Source organism: Prionailurus viverrinus, chromosome A2 (genome assembly GCF_022837055.1).
Source record: "Prionailurus viverrinus isolate Anna chromosome A2, UM_Priviv_1.0, whole genome shotgun sequence".
Classification (NCBI taxonomy): Eukaryota; Metazoa; Chordata; class Mammalia; order Carnivora; family Felidae; genus Prionailurus; species Prionailurus viverrinus.
In genome coordinates, this window is record NC_062562.1 from 71,602,624 (window position 1) to 71,624,120 (window position 21,497).

The 21,497-nt window shown below is 39.3% G+C and overlaps 2 protein-coding genes across 2 annotated transcripts; one reads left to right on the plus strand and one right to left on the minus strand.

Annotated features, from left to right (window-relative positions):
* Positions 1 to 1,807: 1,807 nt before the first annotated feature.
* Positions 1,808 to 6,105, minus strand: MRPL32 (mitochondrial ribosomal protein L32). Its single transcript, XM_047849258.1, has 3 exons — positions 5,941 to 6,105; positions 4,382 to 4,563; positions 1,808 to 2,294 (listed from the first exon to the last, which is right to left on the minus strand). The coding sequence occupies exons 1-3, from the start codon at positions 6,068 to 6,070 to the stop codon at positions 2,040 to 2,042; spliced, it is 567 nt and encodes a 188-aa protein (XP_047705214.1). The 5' UTR covers positions 6,071 to 6,105; the 3' UTR covers positions 1,808 to 2,039.
* A 128-nt stretch (positions 6,106 to 6,233) lies between these two features.
* PSMA2 (proteasome 20S subunit alpha 2) lies at positions 6,234 to 17,563 on the plus strand. The gene is made up of 8 exons (XM_047849257.1): positions 6,234 to 6,351; positions 10,504 to 10,580; positions 11,784 to 11,916; positions 13,375 to 13,497; positions 14,251 to 14,332; positions 16,027 to 16,100; positions 17,137 to 17,194; positions 17,282 to 17,563. The coding sequence occupies exons 1-8, from the start codon at positions 6,311 to 6,313 to the stop codon at positions 17,396 to 17,398; spliced, it is 705 nt and encodes a 234-aa protein (XP_047705213.1). The 5' UTR covers positions 6,234 to 6,310; the 3' UTR covers positions 17,399 to 17,563.
* Positions 17,564 to 21,497: the final 3,934 nt, after the last annotated feature.

Consider the following 21,497-nt stretch of genomic DNA (forward strand, 5'->3'; position numbering starts at 1 on the left):
AAATAATGATCTGCAGATGACTGCCTTCATATGATTACCCACATAATTAATTCTTCCAGAATCTTAATTTCATGCTTGGATAGAGTCAAAAGTTACTTACTGGGATTCCAATACTTTGGAAGTTTTAAGGATTTGCTTTTACTAAATTGTACCACAACGCAGTACTGGTCTATACTGTACCTCATGAAATTGGTTCATTTCCTTCTAGGAATACTAACATGGATTACTGCATCACAGAATCCTCACTATGAAATCCCATGGGAGAAACAGCCCTCAGGTTTGAGTATGAAGAATGTGGTATATTTCTGGATCATGTGTCTTACCTTGTGAGGGTTTATCCTCGTAGGTTCTTTCAAGAAAAAAGTTCCTAGTTGAATTCCCTGCCTACTTCCAAAAAATATTCAGGCTACAGTGGCATGCATTTAAATGTATCTCTAGGTTTTATATTATTTTGCCTACTAATTTTCCATTTAATTGTAATTCCCTTATTTATCTGTGTGTTTTTGTGTTTTAATAAGTTTTCTCACTTTTTCTTTTTTTTGATGAGGCAGGAGACACATAAAATAGCTAACTTCAGGTTCAGGATAGACACAAGAATGGGGCACGAAGAGGGAAATTTGAAATGAATTATGTTAAAAATGTCATTGCTACAAAGAGATAAAGTGAAAAATAAAATAAAAGGGACATTCTAGAAGAAAAACACAAAAGACAACATTCTTAGTACATTTTCTGCGGACTAGTGAATTTACTCACATCTTTTAAAAATCTCTTCCAGGGGCGCCTGGGTGGCTCAAGACACGGTCCGTGAGTTTGAGCCCTGCGTCAGGCTCTGTGCTGACAGCTCAGAGCCTGGAGCTTGCCTCGGATTCTGTGTCTCCCTTTCTCTGCCCCTTGACTGCTTGTACTCTGTCTCTCTCTCTCTCTCTCTCTCAAAAATAAAATAAAAACATAAAAAATAAAAAAAAATCTCTTTCAAAACTATAAAGTACAAATCTCATGAGCTATCCAATAAATTCTGAACGTCATTTTGATTTAATGCAAGATATGAAGAGCTTTCTATCTAAATTAACATAATATACCCATATAAAGTGAGTTCCACCAAAGGAAATTCTAATTTGCTAAAACAAAACCGAACAAACCTTCTCTTACTGCCACTACCACCATTTGAAGAAACAATACCCAGAATTCAAATTAACCTATTTTCAGGTGTTACTTAACTAAAAGTATCTGTGTATTTTTGTGTAAGACAAATCACTAGAAAACAAAACCAGAACCAGAACACATACTTTTTTTTTTAAATTTTTTTTATTTTGAGAGAATGAGACTGAGCAGGGGAGGGGCCAAGAGCGAGGGAGACAGAATCCCAAGCAGGCCCACAGAGTCTGATGTGGGGCCCGCCCTCATGAACCCGAGATCATGACCTGAGCTGAAATCAAGAGTCAGACGCTTAACCGACTGAGCCACCCAGGCACCTCCAAAACATGTGATCTTTGCTAAGAATTTTACATTGTTTATTTTTCTGTACTGGAAATGTTAGGTTTACTCAAAACCTTACAGTGTAACAGAAACGCATATATTAATCCATTGTGCCTCTGCATAAACATGCATTTTCAGAGTTTACTCCTGGTATATTCTTCAAATTAACCCACATAAAAGTAACTGCTTTCAGAGAATGTTTTAAACTATACTGGTGATTTTATTTTTTTTTAATTTTTTTTTTTTTTTTCAACGTTTATTTATTTTTGGGACAGAGAGAGACAGAGCATGAACGGGGGAGGGGCAGAGAGAGAGGGAGACACAGAATCAGAAACAGGCTCCAGGCTCCGAGCCATCAGCCCAGAGCCCGACGCGGGGCTCGAACTCACGGACCACGAGATCGTGACCTGGCTGAAGTCGGATGCTTAACCGACTGCGCCACCCAGGCGCCCCAATACTGGTGATTTTAAAACAAGCATAAAATTAACATGAAAACAAAGCATCTTCCTTTCTTCCAGGACAAGTGTTTTATATGAAGTTATCTTCCTCGAATACCTTTGGTCTTAATGCTGGGTGAACCAGGACGGTCGCTTCCTGTCTCGTTCAATGATTCTCTTACCCTGATCTTGTTCAGATGGTGCCTCTCCTGTGTACAGCACCACAGTCTCCACGGGAGGAGCCTTGAACGGTCCCCCTTCTTGTTTCCCTATCTGTCTTCTGATTTCTGCCGTCTCCTTGCACACCTTCTCATAGCAATAGCCACAAAGGACGTGCTTCAGTTTCAGGTGACCACATTCAGGACACACATCAATATTGTTCTTTAAAAAATCAAACAAAAAAACAACAAAATCCTGTTTTAACAAGAAGCATAATAATGCACATCAATCACGGACAGGAATGACGCTCACACTTGAACTTTCTTGGACTGTTCATGTTGCATAAGGTCATGCACCATGTAGTTCAACCTCACTTTAATAAGGAAACAGAGGACAAATGAATTTCAATTCATAGAAAAAGTGGGACTAGAACTCAGGTTTACCAAGTATGAACTTGGTACATTTTTCTTAACCATACAGGCATATTATGTAAAATGAACTCTATTACCCCACCTTCAAATACTAAACATCTAATAAGGAGTCCTTCAACACAATGGGGAGATCCATATGGCTGGCATCTAAATGTAGCCAAGGGATATGGAACTCATTTTTTCTTTCAATTTACTGTGGGGAAAACAAGGCGACAAACATTAAAATTGGCTTCCCCTATTTATCGGTGTACCCTAAATTCCTGTATGAAACATATGGTATAATAGTATATGTATCATATATGGTATAATAGTTGGCATATGGTATAATTTTTCTTTTTAAGAATGAAGACTGATTGTAATCCTTAACATAAAACTCTCTTGTTATGCTACAATTTGAAAGTAATTTAATGAGTTTTTATACATGTCTGCCCTACTTTCATAAGGCATTTATAACCTCTATAGAAATCTCTTCAACAATGTTCTAAAGGTAGATTTGAAATAGAAAAGAAAAATTGTAAATAGGAGCATCAAAGAAATTCCAACCACTTCATGAGATTAACATATAAACGTTTGTGAGGCAAGGACAAAAACAACTTCATTTTTCGAAAGGAGCAAAGAACCCTGCAAATGACTTGCCTCGCCAATTTCTCATTTTCCTCACGACACTGGACTGCATGTCTAACCAGAGGTACAGGAGCTATACGTGAAGTCGGTGCTCTCTTCCTGACCACAACAGCAACAAAATGTACCGTGTGTGGCAGAAAACAATTTAGTGAGGAAAATGAATACACAGGGTGATATCCTTTTCCCTCAAAATAAAATCATGTCGCAGACTGGTATAGGCTCTCATTCTGAAAATCTTCGGTTCTCTCAACCAAATTGTATAAATTATTGTTGCTTTAATTAAGGACATACTTTTCAGCTCTAGACTTTAAGTCCAGTTCCAAATGTGACTCAGTAATACTTTTTGGCTTCAGTTCTAAGGGTGTGGTTTAATACTGAATGTGGAAGTTTATGCAAGTCGATTCTCTGTTCTTGAGTTTCACCTGTACTGAGCTGCTGTGGAATGTTATGGAGGAGAACCACTCAAATGATGGCTGGTAAAGCCTTAAGTGAACAAATCAAAGGTAGTAAACACTCTAATTTCTGTCTACTAGATTAATGAAGAGTGTATCTATGGGGGCAGGGAGCGGGTGTGGAGACCTGGAATTGTCTGAGGACAGGAACACACCAGAAAGTTTCAAGAGAAGAATGTGAGTTCAACAATCAGACTGCCTAGGCTCAAATCCTGGCTCTATCACTTGACAGTTTGTGACTACAGTCAAATTCTTTTTGCAGTAATGTCTTCATCCTAAAAATGAGCAAAGCTATATTTACTTTGGAGGGCTGTTGTGAGGATTTGATGAGATAATTCACATAAAGCACTTATATCCATCGTAGGTATTTAACAGATATTAGCCATTTTTATTACCTACCTAAGGATTTTCCTTCACAGCATTTTAATGATCACAGTGAAGAAGAGAATAAATACGTAAGGGCTAGTAAAACACAGGACCCAATATATCTACTGCTCCTGACTTTAATTTTAGGTTCTGCCCTAATTAAGATGTTTACCCACATATAATTCCAAATCACCAGCTCCTAACAAAAGTCACACAGGTTCTTCACAACCCAGTCCTCTGCCCAGATTCCAAACTCTCAACTGTGGTCCTAATATTTAGGCTATAGGACAATTGACATACATACATACATAGCGAAGAGGCCAGAGCAAAGTACATATAAGCTCTAAGGATGATTTACTGATAGGCCATATAAGTACCAGAAGACATGCAGTGGTGGATATGAGAGAAAGCAAACCCACAAAAATCAGTGTATTACCTTAACTTTAATAAGCTTCTGAGGGTTTCTTCTCCTACAGCGGTTAACTTCAATGCTGCGTCTGTTTTTAGGAGCTGCCATCCAAAAAATACTATCCAAAAGGCTGGAGATCTCCTTACTTCCATTAGTATCATTTGCTGGTTCTGTAAATACTGCTGGACCTTGGACCGCTAATGCTGGTCCTATAAAAACAAAACATGGAAATGCAGAATGGATTTCTAGCTTCAAAATGACTGTTTACAGGTATCATTCTCCTTAACAACCAACAGTGATGTCAACAGCCCTATATAAAGTTTAGAATATTACATTCAATAGGCATTTAACAGAAACCTTGGCTATTAAAATACACTAAAACTTATACACAATTTTAAACAACACAAACAGAATTTTTTTTAGAGGCACCTGCTGAAATGAATCTGTGAAATTCTACCCAGACTTCTCACCTTTTGAAATACAGAACCCACGGGTTTGGTAAACATGAATAAATCACTCAAACTCCACATGCTACTGGGTAGGCAGTTCCTATTTACTTTACAAGTCAATCTAAGCTTGAGATTCCCAAAATGTACTTCCAACCTTCACTCAAGTAACTGTCTATTGCCACCGTGCCCCCCGCCCTTTTTTTATATTCCAATTGAGTTAGCTCCTTTGTCATATAACCTGGTAGGCCCTTTACATCACTTAGTTCTTCATAATATTTATTATCCATTCTCTAAAGAACTCACCACTCTATATAATATTTACTTATATGACTATAAACTATCAGGTTTTGTTTTCCTAAATGGCTGATCAAGTCAAAAAGACTCCTTTATCCTTTTCCTGCTGTTCCTCAAACCTGGAATACTTCTTTTGGTTTTAGGAGCTCTTAAAAATATACAAAGCTAACATTTAACAACCGATATTCCTTTTCAGTATATCTGTAGAAGTATTGTTAGGCATAGCTCAGTGGTTAACAGCTTGGCCCGTGTGACCTTGAGGCCCTCACGAGCCTACTTCTTCCGTTGAAAAGCAGTGGTACCTAAAGGGATGGTGTGGAGATTTCCTAGGAAGCACATGTAGGCTTTGGCATATCGGGGACTCTCGGTTCAGACTCCCGGGGTATTATGTGCGTAATACCTTAGAATTAAGGATAGATGTAAATGTCAAAGCAATGAAATTTTAACCTTCAAGATACTTCTAACTGAAATTAGTTCCCAGGGAACACACCGATATCAACAGTATTCAACTGCCGAGCTCAAACACCACAAAGGAGGGCAAATCGCTTCAGGGGTTGAGAGGCTGATAAGGAAACAGGATCCAGACAGCAGCGCCCCTGATCTAAGATGGGCTTCGGTTACATTGCTTGTGCGAAAAGGACAAAGAACGTTTTCTGTTTTTCAGTGCGAAGGGAAGCAAAACCAGCTGTTTTTAGTTTCTAAGTAAGGAATTAACCCGGACAACGTCCCCACCGGCGGCAGCGGATCAAAGCGCGGGACGAGGGCGAAATATGAGCAGCGTTCACCACGATGCTTGGGGTCCTCTCATCTAATCCCTCCTCCACGGCGGCATAGCTTACGTACCCCACGGGGAACTGGGAAAGCCTCGCCAGCTCTGCCAAAGTTTCCGTTGCAGTCGTTCCCAACAGTTCTGGAGGAGTCCCCGGGCTGCCGGCCACGGAGGAACCACCAGGACCAGCATGGCCGACGCCATCTTCCTCGCCTGAAGACCACTCCCACCTGGCTATTGGCTCCCGGCCCCATCTCGAGCATGCGCACAGATGCAGAGTCCGACAAACCTGGCTACTGGAACTACAACGCCCAGCAGGTCCCTGGAACGGCTCTGACTCTCCTCCAATCAGAGAGAGAGAAAGGAAGGAGCGGGGAGGGGAAATGAAAAGAAACCGGCGCCAGTGCGCATGTGTGCGGATGTGCTTTGGCACTCCAGGCAAAGATGGCGGAGCGCGGTTACAGCTTTTCGCTGACTACATTCAGGTATGGAAGGGGCACCGAAAGCCCTCCGCGTAGTCGAGGTTGCAGGAACTCCCCGGCTTCTAGTTTTCTTTCCGGCCTAGTCTTTGGCTTAATGCTTCCGGGGGGCACAGTAGGAAATAGGGATGGAAACGCGAGTTTGCAAAGTCATTTGCTTGGCTCGCCCGCGGCCTGAAAACCCCGATGCCGGGAAGCCGCGGGAACGCGGTTTTGGGGATCCAGGGCGACCTTGGGGCTGAGGGAGGGTAAGGCCTTCAGTCAGGGATTTGCTTTCTCTTTGGAAACTAGAGAATAAGGCAGTTTTGGATTAGCTGTCTCCGGGTGTCCCGTTCGGAACTCGGGATTTCCTTCCAGACCCACCACGTAGGCCTGATTGGGGAGCTTCTGGAGCTTAGAATCTTGGTCAAATCTCTGAGGTCCCCTTTTCTCTTCTGAAAACCTCACCGTTACAGTTTGGTCTGAGTCTTAGTCTCCCTTTGGTACTTAGAAACCTCTTCCCGCTTTCGGTTTCTTCCATGCCCCTGTTAGAAGTTTAAGGACTAAAAAGGAAAGCGCGAATCTCTCTGTGTCACTTAGTGTTTGTGGGCCCCAAACTACTACACTACATTTACATTTGGGGGGGGGAGGGGAATGTCTTTACTTTGTAAAAGATTGTAGGCTTTTCTGTTTTAGAACAAAGGATTAAAATAATACGTACACTTTTCAATATTGCTCACAATGTAAGAAACCGTCAGCGCAGCGAAGGGTTTAATAAATCGACCGGGTAATGATTCAGTTTTAACCATTTTCTTACGGATCGGTAATCTCCCATTTAGTTGAAATGTAGTTGTATCTGGCAACTGAAGGCAAGCAGGATCCAACTTGTTGAGTACTTTATGTGTGGGTGCAACTTAACCTACTCCATTTCTTCCTCCTATCATGTGAGATAAACGTTATCTCAATATCTTACAGATGAACCAACCACAGGTTGGTCAAATTAAGTTACTTGTCCAGGGTCTTAGATGAGTAGCTGAGGTCACATTCAAACTGGGTTCTTTCTGATGACAAAATTAATACATTTCCTATTACTGTTAGATATCTTTTTAAAATAGTAAAATAGTAATATACTAAAAAAGTAAAGTACTTTCCAAGTGTAAACTTCACAGTTTTCAGTGATAAATGAGGGTGTTTTAACCTTTGAATGAAATGAAATTTTGTAAATCAAAGGTCTTATATACAATGATAGAGAACAATATTTGCTAGTCACTGTTCATATTTGTGAACAAAGCAAACTTGGTTCTGTATCTTTAAGAGAGTGTAATTCTTTCTTTAGAATAACTGGAGCCGAAACAATCAAATATCATCAGGAGCTAAATCCTTCTGTAATAATGTCTTTAGTAAAATAAACTTTTTTTTAACATAATGGTTCAACTCTGTTTTAGATTTTAAAAATGTGTTTCTCGCCTGTTGTAATTAGAATCAAACTCTTAATGATGGAAGTGATGAGGCTGTGTTATAGGATGAAAAAGTGTTCATGTGAATTACATTCAGTTGAGGATATTGACAGTAAATGAGTAAACAAATTGGTGTCTACTAATACATTCTGAAAAATGTTTTACTCAGGAATTTTATTGAAAGAGCCTAAAAGAAGCAGCATAACTGTAGATTGGATAGTCAGGAAAAGCCAGTGCTTGAGGGTGATTTTTGAGACAAGAAGGTGAAAAAGAGCAAACAATTTGAAGATTTAGGGGTAGAGAGACTTATGGACAGAGGAAAGAGGATAAATGAAAGTCCTGAAGTTGGAAAGAGCTTGAACTCTTACAGGAATTGATAATAAGGCCAGTGTGCTAGAGTATAGTGAGCAAAGAGTTAGTGTGGGTAGGGCCGATCTTGAAGAGCCTGGCAGGCCAGAAGAAGTTTGTATTTTTTTTTTTTTTTTAATTTTTAATGTTTGTTTATTTTTGAGACAGACACAGAGCATGAACGGGGGGAGGGTCAGAGAGAGAGGGAGACACAGAATCCGAAGCAGGCTCCAGGCTCTGAGGTGTCAGCACAGAGCCCGACGCGGGGCTCGAACTCACGGACCGTGTGAGATCATGACCTGAACCGAAGTCAGACGCTCAACCGACTGAGCCACCCAGGCGCCCCAGAAGTTTGTATTTTAAGTGAACCAGGAAGTTATATTTAAGTGACAGGTGACCTGGTACAAAGGTAACTGACTGGTGGGATAAAAGTAAGGGTGGGAAAGAGGAAAACTAGTTAGAAGGCTGTATCGGTTATCCCAGGTAGAGGTGCTGGTGCTTTGGAATGGGCTAGTTGTGTGACTGAATACACAGATGGTTGATTGCTCAGTGAGCTCACAGATGGGCGAGCTTTCATACAGGAAGATGTAACAGTAGATGTTCATGCAGGTGATTGTGGGGAACAGTGAAAAGGTAAGTTTAAGTTTACCTGAGCCTTATAAAATGTTCCCAAGTGTATTTGAGCTCGATGTTGAGCAATAATTGAAAGCCAGATGGACCTAGTGGGTCATATGATTATTGAAATAGTGACTAACAACTACAGCCTAATTTAAAAATTTAAATACCTATTAATGTTATTCCACTCAAGTTAACTGCTTTTGTCACTTAAGAGTCTTTAAACTGTCACACTTAGGCTTATCCCTTAAATAGGTCTCCTTTGTGTCTCTGTCAGCTAAATGATGCGGACTCCTGGTACTAGGTTGTACGTTAGGATACTGACCAAACAGAGCTTAGACTTTGTTGAGGAAGGCGAACATTGTATGAGTAATTTAAGCATGATGAATCTTAGCCAGAGAGGAAGTATGGGGCACCATAGGCATGAGTGTGTGGGATTCAGCCTAGTCCCTGTGACAGGACAGCTTCTTTAAGGACATGAATGACATTTCTACTGAAGACTAAAGGATGACCAGGAGGAAGGAGTTCACCAGACAAGGGTGAAATGCATTGCAGACAGAGGGGGTTAGCTTGTCAAAGGGGTTTTTGAATTCTAAGAGTAGTCTGTGTGTCTGGAACAAAGCTGAGGCTTGGGTGACATGAGAGTATCCATAATTTTATGAAGATAAATGACCTTCTGAAACTCAAGTTTTATTTTCACTAGTAGACTAGAGACACAGACCAAGCTATGTCATTCTGGACAAACTACTTTCACTCAAAAACTTTTTAACTGTGAAATCAGGTTAGTTTACGATGATTTTAACTCAACAACTGGTTCGAAATAAAGTATGATCTTAAAAGCCAGGTTAGGGCTAGAATCTGGCTACCAAACCCATGAAATCAGGTATGTTAGGTATCGCCAGCTCACAGCTTCTAGAAATAGCTTATATAGAAGATACTTTGTCGTGGTTGATAACTCTCTAGGTCTTACATCTTAGGCTATGCCTACTTTCTAAAATGTGGAACTCCACCGATATGAAATCTATGCTGTTATTTGGTATTTAACAGACATATACCTGTTCTTTTTTTTTTTTTTTAAATTTTTTTTTTTCAACGTTTATTTATTTTTGGGACAGAGAGAGACAGAGCATGAACGGGGGCGGGGCAGAGAGAGAGGGAGACACAGAATCGGAAACAGGCTCCAGGCTCCGAGCCATCAGCCCAGAGCCCGACGCGGGGCTCGAACTCACGGACCGCGAGATCGTGACCTGGCTGAAGTCGGACGCTTAACCGACTGCGCCACCCAGGCGCCCCGACATATACCTGTTCTTAATAACACTATTTGGTATTTACTTGCTGCTGATTTTGTGCCAGGAACAAAAGGCATCCCTTTATTTAATCTTCACAACAAACTTCTAAAATGGCTGTAGTACTATTATCCCCATTTTATGGATGTGAAAACTGAGACACAGCAGGATTAAGTAACTTGCCTGAAGTCACAAGGTTGGTGAGTGATAAAAGGCAACAGTAATAATGATGGTGCTTAAAGAGTCAGACAAGAAGGAGGGGGGGGGAAAGGAAAGCTAAGTGCTTTACTATGTATATGTACAAATTGCCTGGTATCCTCAATTTCTGTACAGCTTTATAATGTGAAAGCCCAGCTATTCCTTGGTATTTGGTTAATGGATTTGACTTATATATCTGCCCTCTCCTAGAGATATTCCTATTATACATATTTGAAAATATGTGAATTTAGCAAATACCTTTGTTTCTTTTTAAGCCCATCTGGTAAACTTGTCCAGATTGAATATGCTTTGGCTGCTGTAGCTGGAGGAGCCCCTTCAGTGGGAATTAAAGGTAATTAAATGTTTCATTCATTTCACATGCCTGTTAATAGTTATCCTAAAGTGCTTTTGGAATTAATTAGTGATTAATATAAATAAATAGGGCAGCATAATTTTTAATAGTTCTTTCTGTTGATTTACAGTATTTTGAAGTTTAAAGAAAAGTAATAAGCCAATGAGTACAAGAAGATGATTAATTTTTTTTTCAAAATAAATATAGCTCCTTTATCTTTTAGTTGTAATAACCCACAAGTAGTCTTTCCCATTGAGAAAAACTGAGCATTCTTTTGTTTTTCCACTGATAATAATCACTATTCTGTGGCAGTTTTTATCCTTTCTATAATTTAGAAAAATTTAATTATAAAACTTCATCTAAAGATACCCTTTTTTTAAAAAAAGCCTGTATCATTGATTTTAAATTTCAAATTACAAGAACAATAGCCAAGCAGATCTAAAAGGTACAGACTCTTTGGACTCTTCGGTGTTCTGGAATATTGGGTAATGCATTTACCTATAGGGATTCCTTAGCATAATAGAGATGACCAATGAGGGAAAAATGGATTTACCATTTTTAAAAAATTTTTTTTGATTATTTATTTTTGAGAGAGAGAGAGAGAGAGAGAGAACAAGCAGGGGAGGGGCAGAGAGAAAGGGAGACACAGAATCCAGAGCAGGCTCCAGGCTCTGAGCTGTCAGCACTGAGCCGGACAGGGGGGTCAGTCCCATGAACCCTAAGATCATGACCTGAGCCGAAATCAAGAGTCAGATGTTTAACTGACTGAGCCACCCAGATGCCCTGAATTTATCATTTCTTTTTTTTTTTTAAATTTTTTTTTTCAATGTTTATTTATTTTTGGGACAGAGAGAGACAGAGCATGAACAGGGGAGGGGCAGAGAGAGAGGGAGACACAGAATCGGAAACAGGCTCCAGGCTCTGAGCCATCAGCCCAGAGCCTGACGCGGGGCTCGAACTCACGGACCGCGAGATCGTGACCTGGCTGAAGTCGGACGCTTAACCGACTGCGCCACCCAGGCGCCCCACTGAATTTATCATTTCTTAGGTGATTTTAATACAGAAAAAGTTTTATAAATAAGAAATAAAGGAATTTGGGTAAAATGCATCCATAAGTAGAAAACTGTTGAAGCAGAATCTTTAAGTGACTAAACATTTAGCACTGTTTTTTGTTTTGTTTTGTTTTGTTTTGTTTTTTTAAAGCTGCAAATGGTGTGGTATTGGCAACCGAGAAGAAACAGAAATCCATTCTGTATGACGAGCGAAGTGTACACAAAGTGGAACCAATCACCAAGCATATAGGCTTGGTGTATAGTGGCATGGGCCCAGATTACAGGTACTTTGGACTATTTGTTTTTCCTCACTGTTTTATGAGCTGCTTATACACTTTGAGGAGAAAAATCAAGGGATGTTTTTCCTTTAATCTCCCAACTCTTCATTTTTGTGCTTTTCTTAGCAACAGCAGCATCACGGGCAGCTGAATTTAGTCTGTCTGCATGGAATAGACCAAGGGTTGCTTTAAGGATAACTCAGTGCCACTGCATTGTAAAAGAGGAGATCCAGTAATTCTCTTATCTGTTTAGTGGTTTTTCCCCTCTGATCACACCCCTTTTTTTCCATCCAAGGGCTGGGCTTCAGAGGATTTGCTGTTCTCTCATGTATTTTAAAAACCAAACCAATACAAGTTATAGTAAACTATATTTAAAAAAAAAAAGTTACAAGGCAGCAAAAGAAAACATTACCATCCCATTCAGAGTTATCCCCATTATATTTTTGTTCTTAGCAAAGGGACAAAATTCTCAAGGCCCCTGAAACATCAGGGTACCAGCAAGTTGAAAGAGATTGGCAACTTTGTATGTTTGCCACTTAACGAGTAAAGCAAAGGAAGTAAAGAAAGTAAGGAAAGAAAAAACAATTAACTTCATTCCTGATTTTGGGGGAACAAGACAACCAAAGTTTCACTTTCATGAGTTGGAAAAAGCCACAGTTGCTGGAATGTGGTCAAGCCTCACTACAGTGGATCCCGTTGCCACTGTGTAGAAGGGATGCTGCAGTGCACTGATGGGGTAAAGTGTGAGGACAGGACAGCGGAAGACAAACTGAGTATTACACTGGGGGTGATGGTTCACATGAGTAGTTTAGGAGCAGGTAAAGGTACATCTATTTGTCTTGCTAATTTGATTATTATATAGAATATTCTTATTATTTAATACATTTGTTATTTTTTATGTTCTAAGTAGTTTCTTGCTGTTCCTTAATCTCTTAAGGGTACTCTTTGAAGTGCAGAGTAGCAAAAAGATTGAAGTAGAGTGAGAAAGATATGCCCCAAATTGTGTGTGTGTGTGTGTGTGTGTGTGTGTGTGTGTGTGCGTGCGCGCGCGAGTGAGTGATCGTGTGGGCATTTATGTGTGTTGGCTTGACTAAGATACAAAGACAGGGTGACTGCCCTCAGGAAAGGGGGCACAATCTTGAAGAAGCCATGGAGGGAGATGAGGCTCCCATTTTGTATGCTAAATCTGTTAGTACCGAGCTGACTGGTACCCCTTGTCCCTAATTTTCTTCCTTTTGCCTTGTCCTTGTCTCGTCTCCTGTGGCTCAGCTCCTCTGTGTGGCTCTGTTTTCGTGTAAGATAACTGTAACCAGATGTAAGAGCAAGACTGGCTTTGAGCTGATCGTTACTATTCCATAGAAGCATGTAAGACTTGTGCTGTAGGTATATGCCTGTAGAAGAAGAGTCGTTAAGGAGCCGAGTGTCAAGATTTTCATGAAGTCTTATTTCTTCCCTGTTTGTTAGAGTGCTTGTGCACAGAGCTCGAAAACTAGCTCAGCAGTACTATCTCGTGTACCAAGAACCCATTCCCACAGCTCAGTTGGTACAGAGAGTAGCTTCTGTGATGCAAGAATATACTCAGTCAGGGTAAGTTGATTTTATTACTTGAAATGCATCATGAATTAGAAAAAAGAAAACATTTTAGAAGAGTAGGTGTATTTAAAAAGAGGACTTACTATTCCTGTATTTATTGAACAAGTAGAGAAAATTACTATGATGAATATTTCTGATCTTAGTTGGAGCTAGAATATTTTTTAAGGAAGAGATTGGAGTGTTTTCTTGCTGTTGATGTACTAGCAAAATGCGGCTTCTCAATAAAACCCTTTTGCCAGTGACTGAAACACTTCCCTATGGGCAGGCAGTTATTTCTGCTTCCAAATTTATCTTTCCAACTATAAATGATTATAAGCACATAATGAAAGCAATAGCTGTTGGACACATCCATATTCATTGTAATTCTCTTGAATCTGGGTATACACGTGGATGAGATAGTATAAAAGTACTTGCTAACGTGTAAAGCTAGTGGAAAAAAACTGCATTTGTTGAAAGTTGTCCTTTGTTAAGACACAAAATGTTACTCCACGCTTATTAACTCCAAAATTTGTGTCACTCCATTTACCAAAATGATTTGACTAGTGTTCCTTAGTACCATAAAGAGAATTTGTTTTTGAATTGATTTGTTCAGAAAGATACTAAATACTGTTTAAGGAACTTAAAAGTCTAATTCATTTTACCTGATGATTTGCTTTGTTAAGACTTGAAAGTGTTAATAAATTCCTACCTTAGGTTGATTTTAACACCATGAAGATGCCAAATAATTTTTGTTTCTCCTTTCTTTAGTGGTGTTCGGCCATTTGGAGTTTCTTTACTAATTTGTGGTTGGAATGAGGGGCGACCGTATTTATTTCAGTCAGATCCATCTGTAAGTATTATCAGATATACCGGAGGGATTAAAGTACCCTTTGAACAGCTAATAAAAACAAAAACCATAAAAAGTTTAAAATTTAGCAGTATTTTCTTTTTTTCTTTTTCATTTGGGCTTTAGAACATGTGGAGTAGTGCATTTGTACATTTAAAATGTTGGTAATTCAGTCTTCTGATTGAAGAGGGTACATTAGGTCTGCGCTCTCTGTTCTTCTTCCTTTTCGTATTCATTAAGTTCACACGGTGGAATGATTTCTTGAAATAGTTATCAAATCTCTTTAAATCTGTGGAGTTTTATTACTTTGAGAAATATTCCGATGAAAGATTTGGGTCTAGAAGACAGTGCTGCACTCCTTGCCATCTGTTTAATCCTGGGGCCGACTTGGAGTATGACTGTAATTACACACACAGACATGACTCTTGAAGACAGTGTTGTGCAAAGTGGGTGAGTCCGTCTACTCTAAAGCAGGAGATCGGCATCTGAGTTAGAAGGCATTCAGAGGGGCTACTAGTGCTCTGCAACTGTGTGAGGAAGTTTCTTCCACAAGTTTCTTCCTTGTCTGAGGAAAGCCGGAAGAAAAAACAAGTATTCTGGGAGTTCTGACAGTGTCTGTTACCCCATCTCTGAGCCTCTGAAACTAAATGACATGCCCTCTTAGCTTTCTTCCCAGTGGGTAGCAGAAGCCATCATCACTGGAATCCAGGTTTCATCTTTTGCCCTTTTCTTCCCTGCTTTATTTCAAAGGCAGTTGTTTCTTTTAAAGAATGTTTGGTGTATTTCTTTCAGTATTTTTCTTAATGTGTGTGCATATGTATTTTTTTCAACAGATGAGGCCATGTTATATACAACATATTGCTGCTTTCATTAAACATTAGATTACAAAATACCAAAATTACAAAATATTTTTAAAAAATTTTTTTAAGTTTTATTTATTTATTTTTGAGAGAGACAGAGACAGTGTGAGTAAAGACAGGGAGAAAGAGAACCCCAAGCAGGCTCCGCACTGTCAGCATAGAGCCTGACACGGGGCTTGGACTCATGAAACCATGAGGTCATGATCTGAGCTGAAACTGAGAGTTGGACATTCAACTGACTGAGCCATCCAGGTGGCCCAAAACTTCAAAATATTTTTAATGAAATACTGTCTCTTTTTACTTTGTTCAGCAGTGATGATAAAGACTTGGTTACCATTTTTCTCACGTGTGTGTGTGTGTGTGTGTGTGTGTGTGTGTGTGTGTATGTGTATATATACACACACATATATATATATACACACATATATATACATATATATATGATTCTAGAGTCCTTCAATCCTAATATGCTGAAATATTACTTTTGATTATTTGTTGTAAGTGAACCTGTAGCCTTTAACTGACTTTTTCACATAAATTGTAACCATAAATCACACATATGCAAAGTGTACAATTTGATGAGTTTTGATGGATGTAAATAGCTGAGAAAGCTGTCAATTACTGAACTTCTCCATAATCTCCAGAGGTATCTTTGTTCCTCTTTGTTGTTTAGCTCTCTAATCTTTTTAGAAAGTAGCCTCTCTTGTGACATACTTCATTATATTCCAAATATTCTGTGAACTGTTAGAGACAAATTTATAGACCTAAAAAAGAAACGGCAGAGTGATATAACTAGATTAATGATTTAAAATGTGTTTCCCTTCTCTTCCTGATTAGGGAGCTTACTTTGCATGGAAAGCCACAGCAATGGGAAAGAACTATGTGAATGGGAAGACTTTCCTAGAGAAAAGGTAGGCTTACTGAAACTCAATTTCTTAGCAATCTCACTTTATGGTTCTCAGTGTTTTTAAACAATTAGTATCCCGAATCTAAACACATTTATTACTTTATATTCAAACACTCATTTGTTTAGCCTAGTTACAAATAAAGTAAAAACTTCTCTTCACCCTGGCTCCCTAGTCTTCAGTATATTAAGTGGTAATATTATTTATTTCTTAAGAACTTTTATTTCTGCATTCTTTGGGATTTTTCCTAAATTTAATTGTTTTTATTTTTTACTTCATTTTTCCTCCTACAATCTCAAAGAAAAAATAGTTGGAATTGGAGTAAAAAATTGGGGTGGAAAATTTAAGTGACGTAAGTGATAACCGTTTACCTTATGACAGTTACAGAAAAAAATGGTGAAGCTGAGTTCCTGGTATTGGCAGTGGATTGTTGTATGTGCTGGATGAAAAGTGGTACTGTGTAAAAATCTGCTGTCACTGCTCTTATTTCCAGCTATCTTCTCAGCATTGGTCCACCGAAAAATGTCCTACACGCATTTTGAACGGCAAAAATTTATAATTAACTCTATATAACCAGCAGATGAACCTTTCAGTACATTTTTCACATAATGTTAAAAGATTATGAAAAATTTTAGACATGGGATTAATCAGTAAACAAATAATTTTAAGATCTTTCCTAAAGCACTTTCCTTTTCCTTTTACGTATTAATAGTCTTTAAACATTTCACATGAAGTTAAAACTTACAAGAACAAACAAAAGAAATTTTAGCAAAGGTCTGATTTCTTTATTTAAAAAAATTATAATATTGCCACCACATTCTGATTATATTAAAATATTTATACTGCTATTACGATTACAAGCATCAATTTATTATTGGGGGACAGCTATCACAATGAGTGGACTAAAAGAATTAATCTGTAGCTTAGTATTTTTAGGAGCGTTTTAGATTTTGAGAAATTCTCATTGCTGCTGTCATGTTTAAGTAACCATAAATAATGTAAGTTCTGCTATAAATCATTGCCTTTCCAAAAAATTCTTTAGATATAACGAAGACCTGGAACTTGAAGATGCCATTCACACAGCCATATTAACTCTAAAGGTTAGCACAATTTCTAACAATGGGATTTATAATGAGTTTATAATTAAGTGCTTGGAAAACTGACCTTTTGCCCTTCCTCTTCAATAGGAAAGCTTTGAAGGGCAGATGACAGAAGACAACATAGAGGTTGGAATCTGCAATGAAGCCGGATTCAGGAGGCTTACTCCGACTGAAGTTAAGGATTACTTGGCTGCAATAGCATAATAATGAAGTGACTGAAAAATCCGGAATTTCAAATAATCCCTCTACTTAAACATGTTTAAAGTATGTTTTGTTTTGCAGACTTTTTGCATACTTATTTCTACATGGTTTAATGGACAGATGTTTTTAAAATGACACTTATAAATCATAATAAACTGTTAAATCCAACTTCAGCTTTTTAGGAGTTAGTAGAATTTTAAAATAGTTATCTCCTGCTTTTTATCACAGTTGACTTCTGGAAACTACATTGCAGAGCAGAATGGTGACACACTCTTTAATCTTCATGCAATTTTGGTTAAGTCAAATCTTGTTAACCTCTTTACTATCAGATGTTGTCCATGTTTCAGGAAAGCAAAATGCTGATTTTAGTAAACACTGCTTTTAGAGCTGGGAGAATCTGCAGGCTTTCATGGATTCATGAGACAAGATGGGAAGCATGGGTGCTTTGTAGGCACCATTAGGTGTGGATCAGTGAAACTGTAGCACACTGAAATTGCACTGGAGCTGTGAAGAGTGCCAGGCCAAAGAGTCTCCTATAGGAGATACATGATGCAAGTGGATAAAAATGATGTACTGGTTCCTATTGGTTTCTCCATCACAAGTAGGTAAATGTATTTAAAAGGAGTCCCTTAGATTCTACTAGACTTTTTAAACTCGAGGATAAACGTGAGTATGGAAATAAAATCCTAATACTTAAGCATCAAAACTATGGCTTAAGGGTCTCCCTTATTCATGTTATCTCAGTGTAATCAGAACTTTGGCTTTAAATTAAGGCCCATACAAACAGGCAAATAACGCGAACTCTGTTTTCATCAGATGTGTAGACATTTGCTTAGTTTTTTTGTTTTTTAAAGCTTCTTAGGATAAGAGAAATCATCATTAGTTTGGCTCACAGAACAGAGATTATGAACATCATTCTTACCAACAAAGATACAGTATGTAGTTCTATGATTTAAATGTGGCTCAAAAGATCTTGATTAAGATTTAGCTGAGTGTAGGAGAAAAGAGTCTTACCTTGGACAGTTTGGTCAGGATTCCCAGTTCTGCTCCCACAATCACGACAGCACCATATCTTAGCATAGGCAGTGGCAGGATTATTATGAAAGATGGAAGATGGCAACTTGATACCCAACATCAAGATGTTGGTCTTGAAGGCCTTATCTAATCATCTGTCCTGTCATGGGCTCTTGGTATATTGCACACTGGAAAGAGAACATAGTGGTAAAAAGGAATGGGTTTGGGGTCAGGTCTTAACTCTCATTTACAGGCTAAGTGACTGTACAGGTATTTATCTCAGAGGGTTTTCTAAGGACAGAATTTGATGATGCCAATGAAAGGCCTGGCAGGGTTGATGGTCAAGTACTCTAAGGTTTAGCTGCCTTTGATTTGCATAAGCCCTCCCTTCTATCCAATATTCAAAAACTAGAGGAATGCCAAAATCCTACAAATCAAAGAAGGGAAACATAAGGCAGGCATATTAGGGACAAAAGGAAAATGTGTGTAAGATTCCTAATGGGGGCTAACAGAGTAAGTCCGCAGAATAAAGGGAGGAAAAACTCACTGAAGCAGATTTATGTCCATATTCTGTTCTTGCCTCTTGCCCCACTAAATGCAAAGCCTAGTTCAACTGAAGCTGCCTAGAACACTTTTACCTTTGTTCTCAGTTTATTCTTTTCATTAACCTTAAAATTAAGCCATTCCTTTTTGTCTCAGTTCTTGGGGATCTCAGTTCTTTGGACTTATGACCCACTGCATCCCAGAATGCCCCACAACCCTTCAGTCATCTCTAGCTTGTGGAGTTGAGCCGCTTTTAATCCACTTACGTGTCACAGTGCTCCTCATGTGCACAGCCCCCTCCATTCTCAGTTCATTTTGTATCTTCCCAGTCTTAAAAAGTTTGCCTCCACTTGTGCTGTCCTTCCTCTTTTCTAGTTCCTCACTGAAGTTGGCAGAATAATTAGTTATGAACCATGGAAATGTTTAAAATTCACATGTGGGGGCAGGAGGGAGTTGGAAAGGCGAGATAAGGATGAGGGGCAATACTGACCTTTATAGTTCTCGAGCACCGGTTCACTGGGCACTGACTGGATGATAAGGAGGATCGAAAGAGCTTTCACGTGTTCAGGGACTGAAACCGCCAAGTCAGCCCTTAACCCCACCTCTGTCACGTAACTCCACGTGAGCGACAGCTTCCTAAGCATGAGCATATTTAAAAAGTTCGATAATTCTAACACTTCATCAAAGGCTGTGCCCCTGCGTTTCATCACTTTGAACTTTTTTAGGTTTTCCAGCAGGTACTGTCCTCCATATTTCACACAGTAGGCTTATCCAGTTATCTCCAGATTCCTGAAGTTGAGCCACTATATAAACTTTATATCCTGCAAGATGGGAATTCAGAACTCTCCCTCCCTTCTCTCTGCCTCAGTTTAATTAGATCATAATATTCAGTTTAAAAGTTTCTGTTATGGCTATGGAAGTATGCTGTTACCCCGTTTCCTAAATAATCTTCCTGCAGGTAATACTGCTTCACTTCTTTGTGTTCTGTGTAGCCATCACCAACTCCCAGATTCCCGTGACAGGATCGTAAAACCTGCATACCGTTTTCCTCAGTATATCGTGTCAAGTGACCTTAACGGTTCTCTCCTCAGTCCTCCAATCCCCCACCCTGGTTCCCCAACACCTCCAGAAGTTTCTGTCTTGGAACCTTCTGTCTTTCTGCCCTAATCCAGCCAGTTGCAGTTTTGAAACTATGTTCTCTCTCCATTGGCTGGTATAACTTTTTTCTCCTTTGCAGTTCTTAGGACTTTTATCTGCAGCATTTTGAAATTTCACAATGACATGTCTGTCTTTGGGTTTCTTAACTCAGGAGGCCTTTTCACTGTAGAAACTAAGATCTTTCAGTTTTGGTAAATTTCATAGTGTTTGAGAAACATTTTTTGCTAAGGTTTTCACCTGTCTTTATTGTGCATTCTAGTACAGTTTTACCCATTCTTCCTACTCTTTCATTGATACTTTAACATTGGCGATACCATTTTTAATTTTGAAAAACTCATTCTTGGGGCGCCTGGGTGACTTAGTTGGTTAAGCCTCCGACTTGTGCTTAGGTCACGATCTCATGGTTTGGTTCATGAGTCCTGCACTGGGTTCTCTGTTTTCAGTGCGGAGCCCCCTTCTGATCCTCAGTCTCCCTCTCTCTGCCCTTCCCCCACTCGCGTGCATGCTCTTTCTCAAAAATAAACATTAAAAAAAAAAAAAAAAGAAAACTCATTCTTTGTCACCTTTCCCTTAAAAAAGTCCTCGTGTTTCATGAATGGAACACCTTTTATCTGAGGATGCTAGTTATAGAATACTTTTCAAAGCCATTTGTTCTGCTTTATGTTTACTTCAAATTTCAAACAGAAGAATGTTTGGAAGCACTGTGTTTGCGAGCCCCGCGCCTACTTACTCAGGGATCCTGCTATAGGCCATTTTCTGTGGTCTTTCATTTGCTCGGCTTCTCCAGAGAAAAATAGGGAGAGGAGCGTCTGCATCCTGGGAGGGGCAGAGGAGGGACTAATAGTATTTCACATTCCATAGGAGACTGTCACTTCATAATGTGTCTCGAATCCCTCTGACTCCCTGCCTTCGACATGGTAAACTCTAGTTTTCTACCCAGGGAAGGGTGGCTAGCTGTCCAGCTTGCACTGCACCTGAGAGAGCATTTGGCTGTTTGTTCTCACAGACTGAAGCCGTGCCCATTTTCAGTCCTGCCTCACTGCTCTCCTCCCTTCTGTCTTCCAGGCACCTGCAGTTCCAAAACCTTTTTGGGCTCTGCTCTGTCAGTCACTTGCTGTAGACACTTTCTCCACTGTGCTCACTGCTCCATTTACAGAGAGGCTGCCTGGGTTAAACAACCTCTTTGTGGTGACTACCTGTAAAATATATTTACCTTTCAGTTTGCGAAGAGGATCAAATAAGTTAATATGTGAAAAGTACTTAGAGTAACACCTGCCATATAATAAGCATTGAATAGATGTTATTATTTGCTCTTGGCCTTCCAAAAATGTGTTGACATATCTCATGTGCAGTCTCATTTCTTGTTCTTTTTATTTTCGTGGGTCTG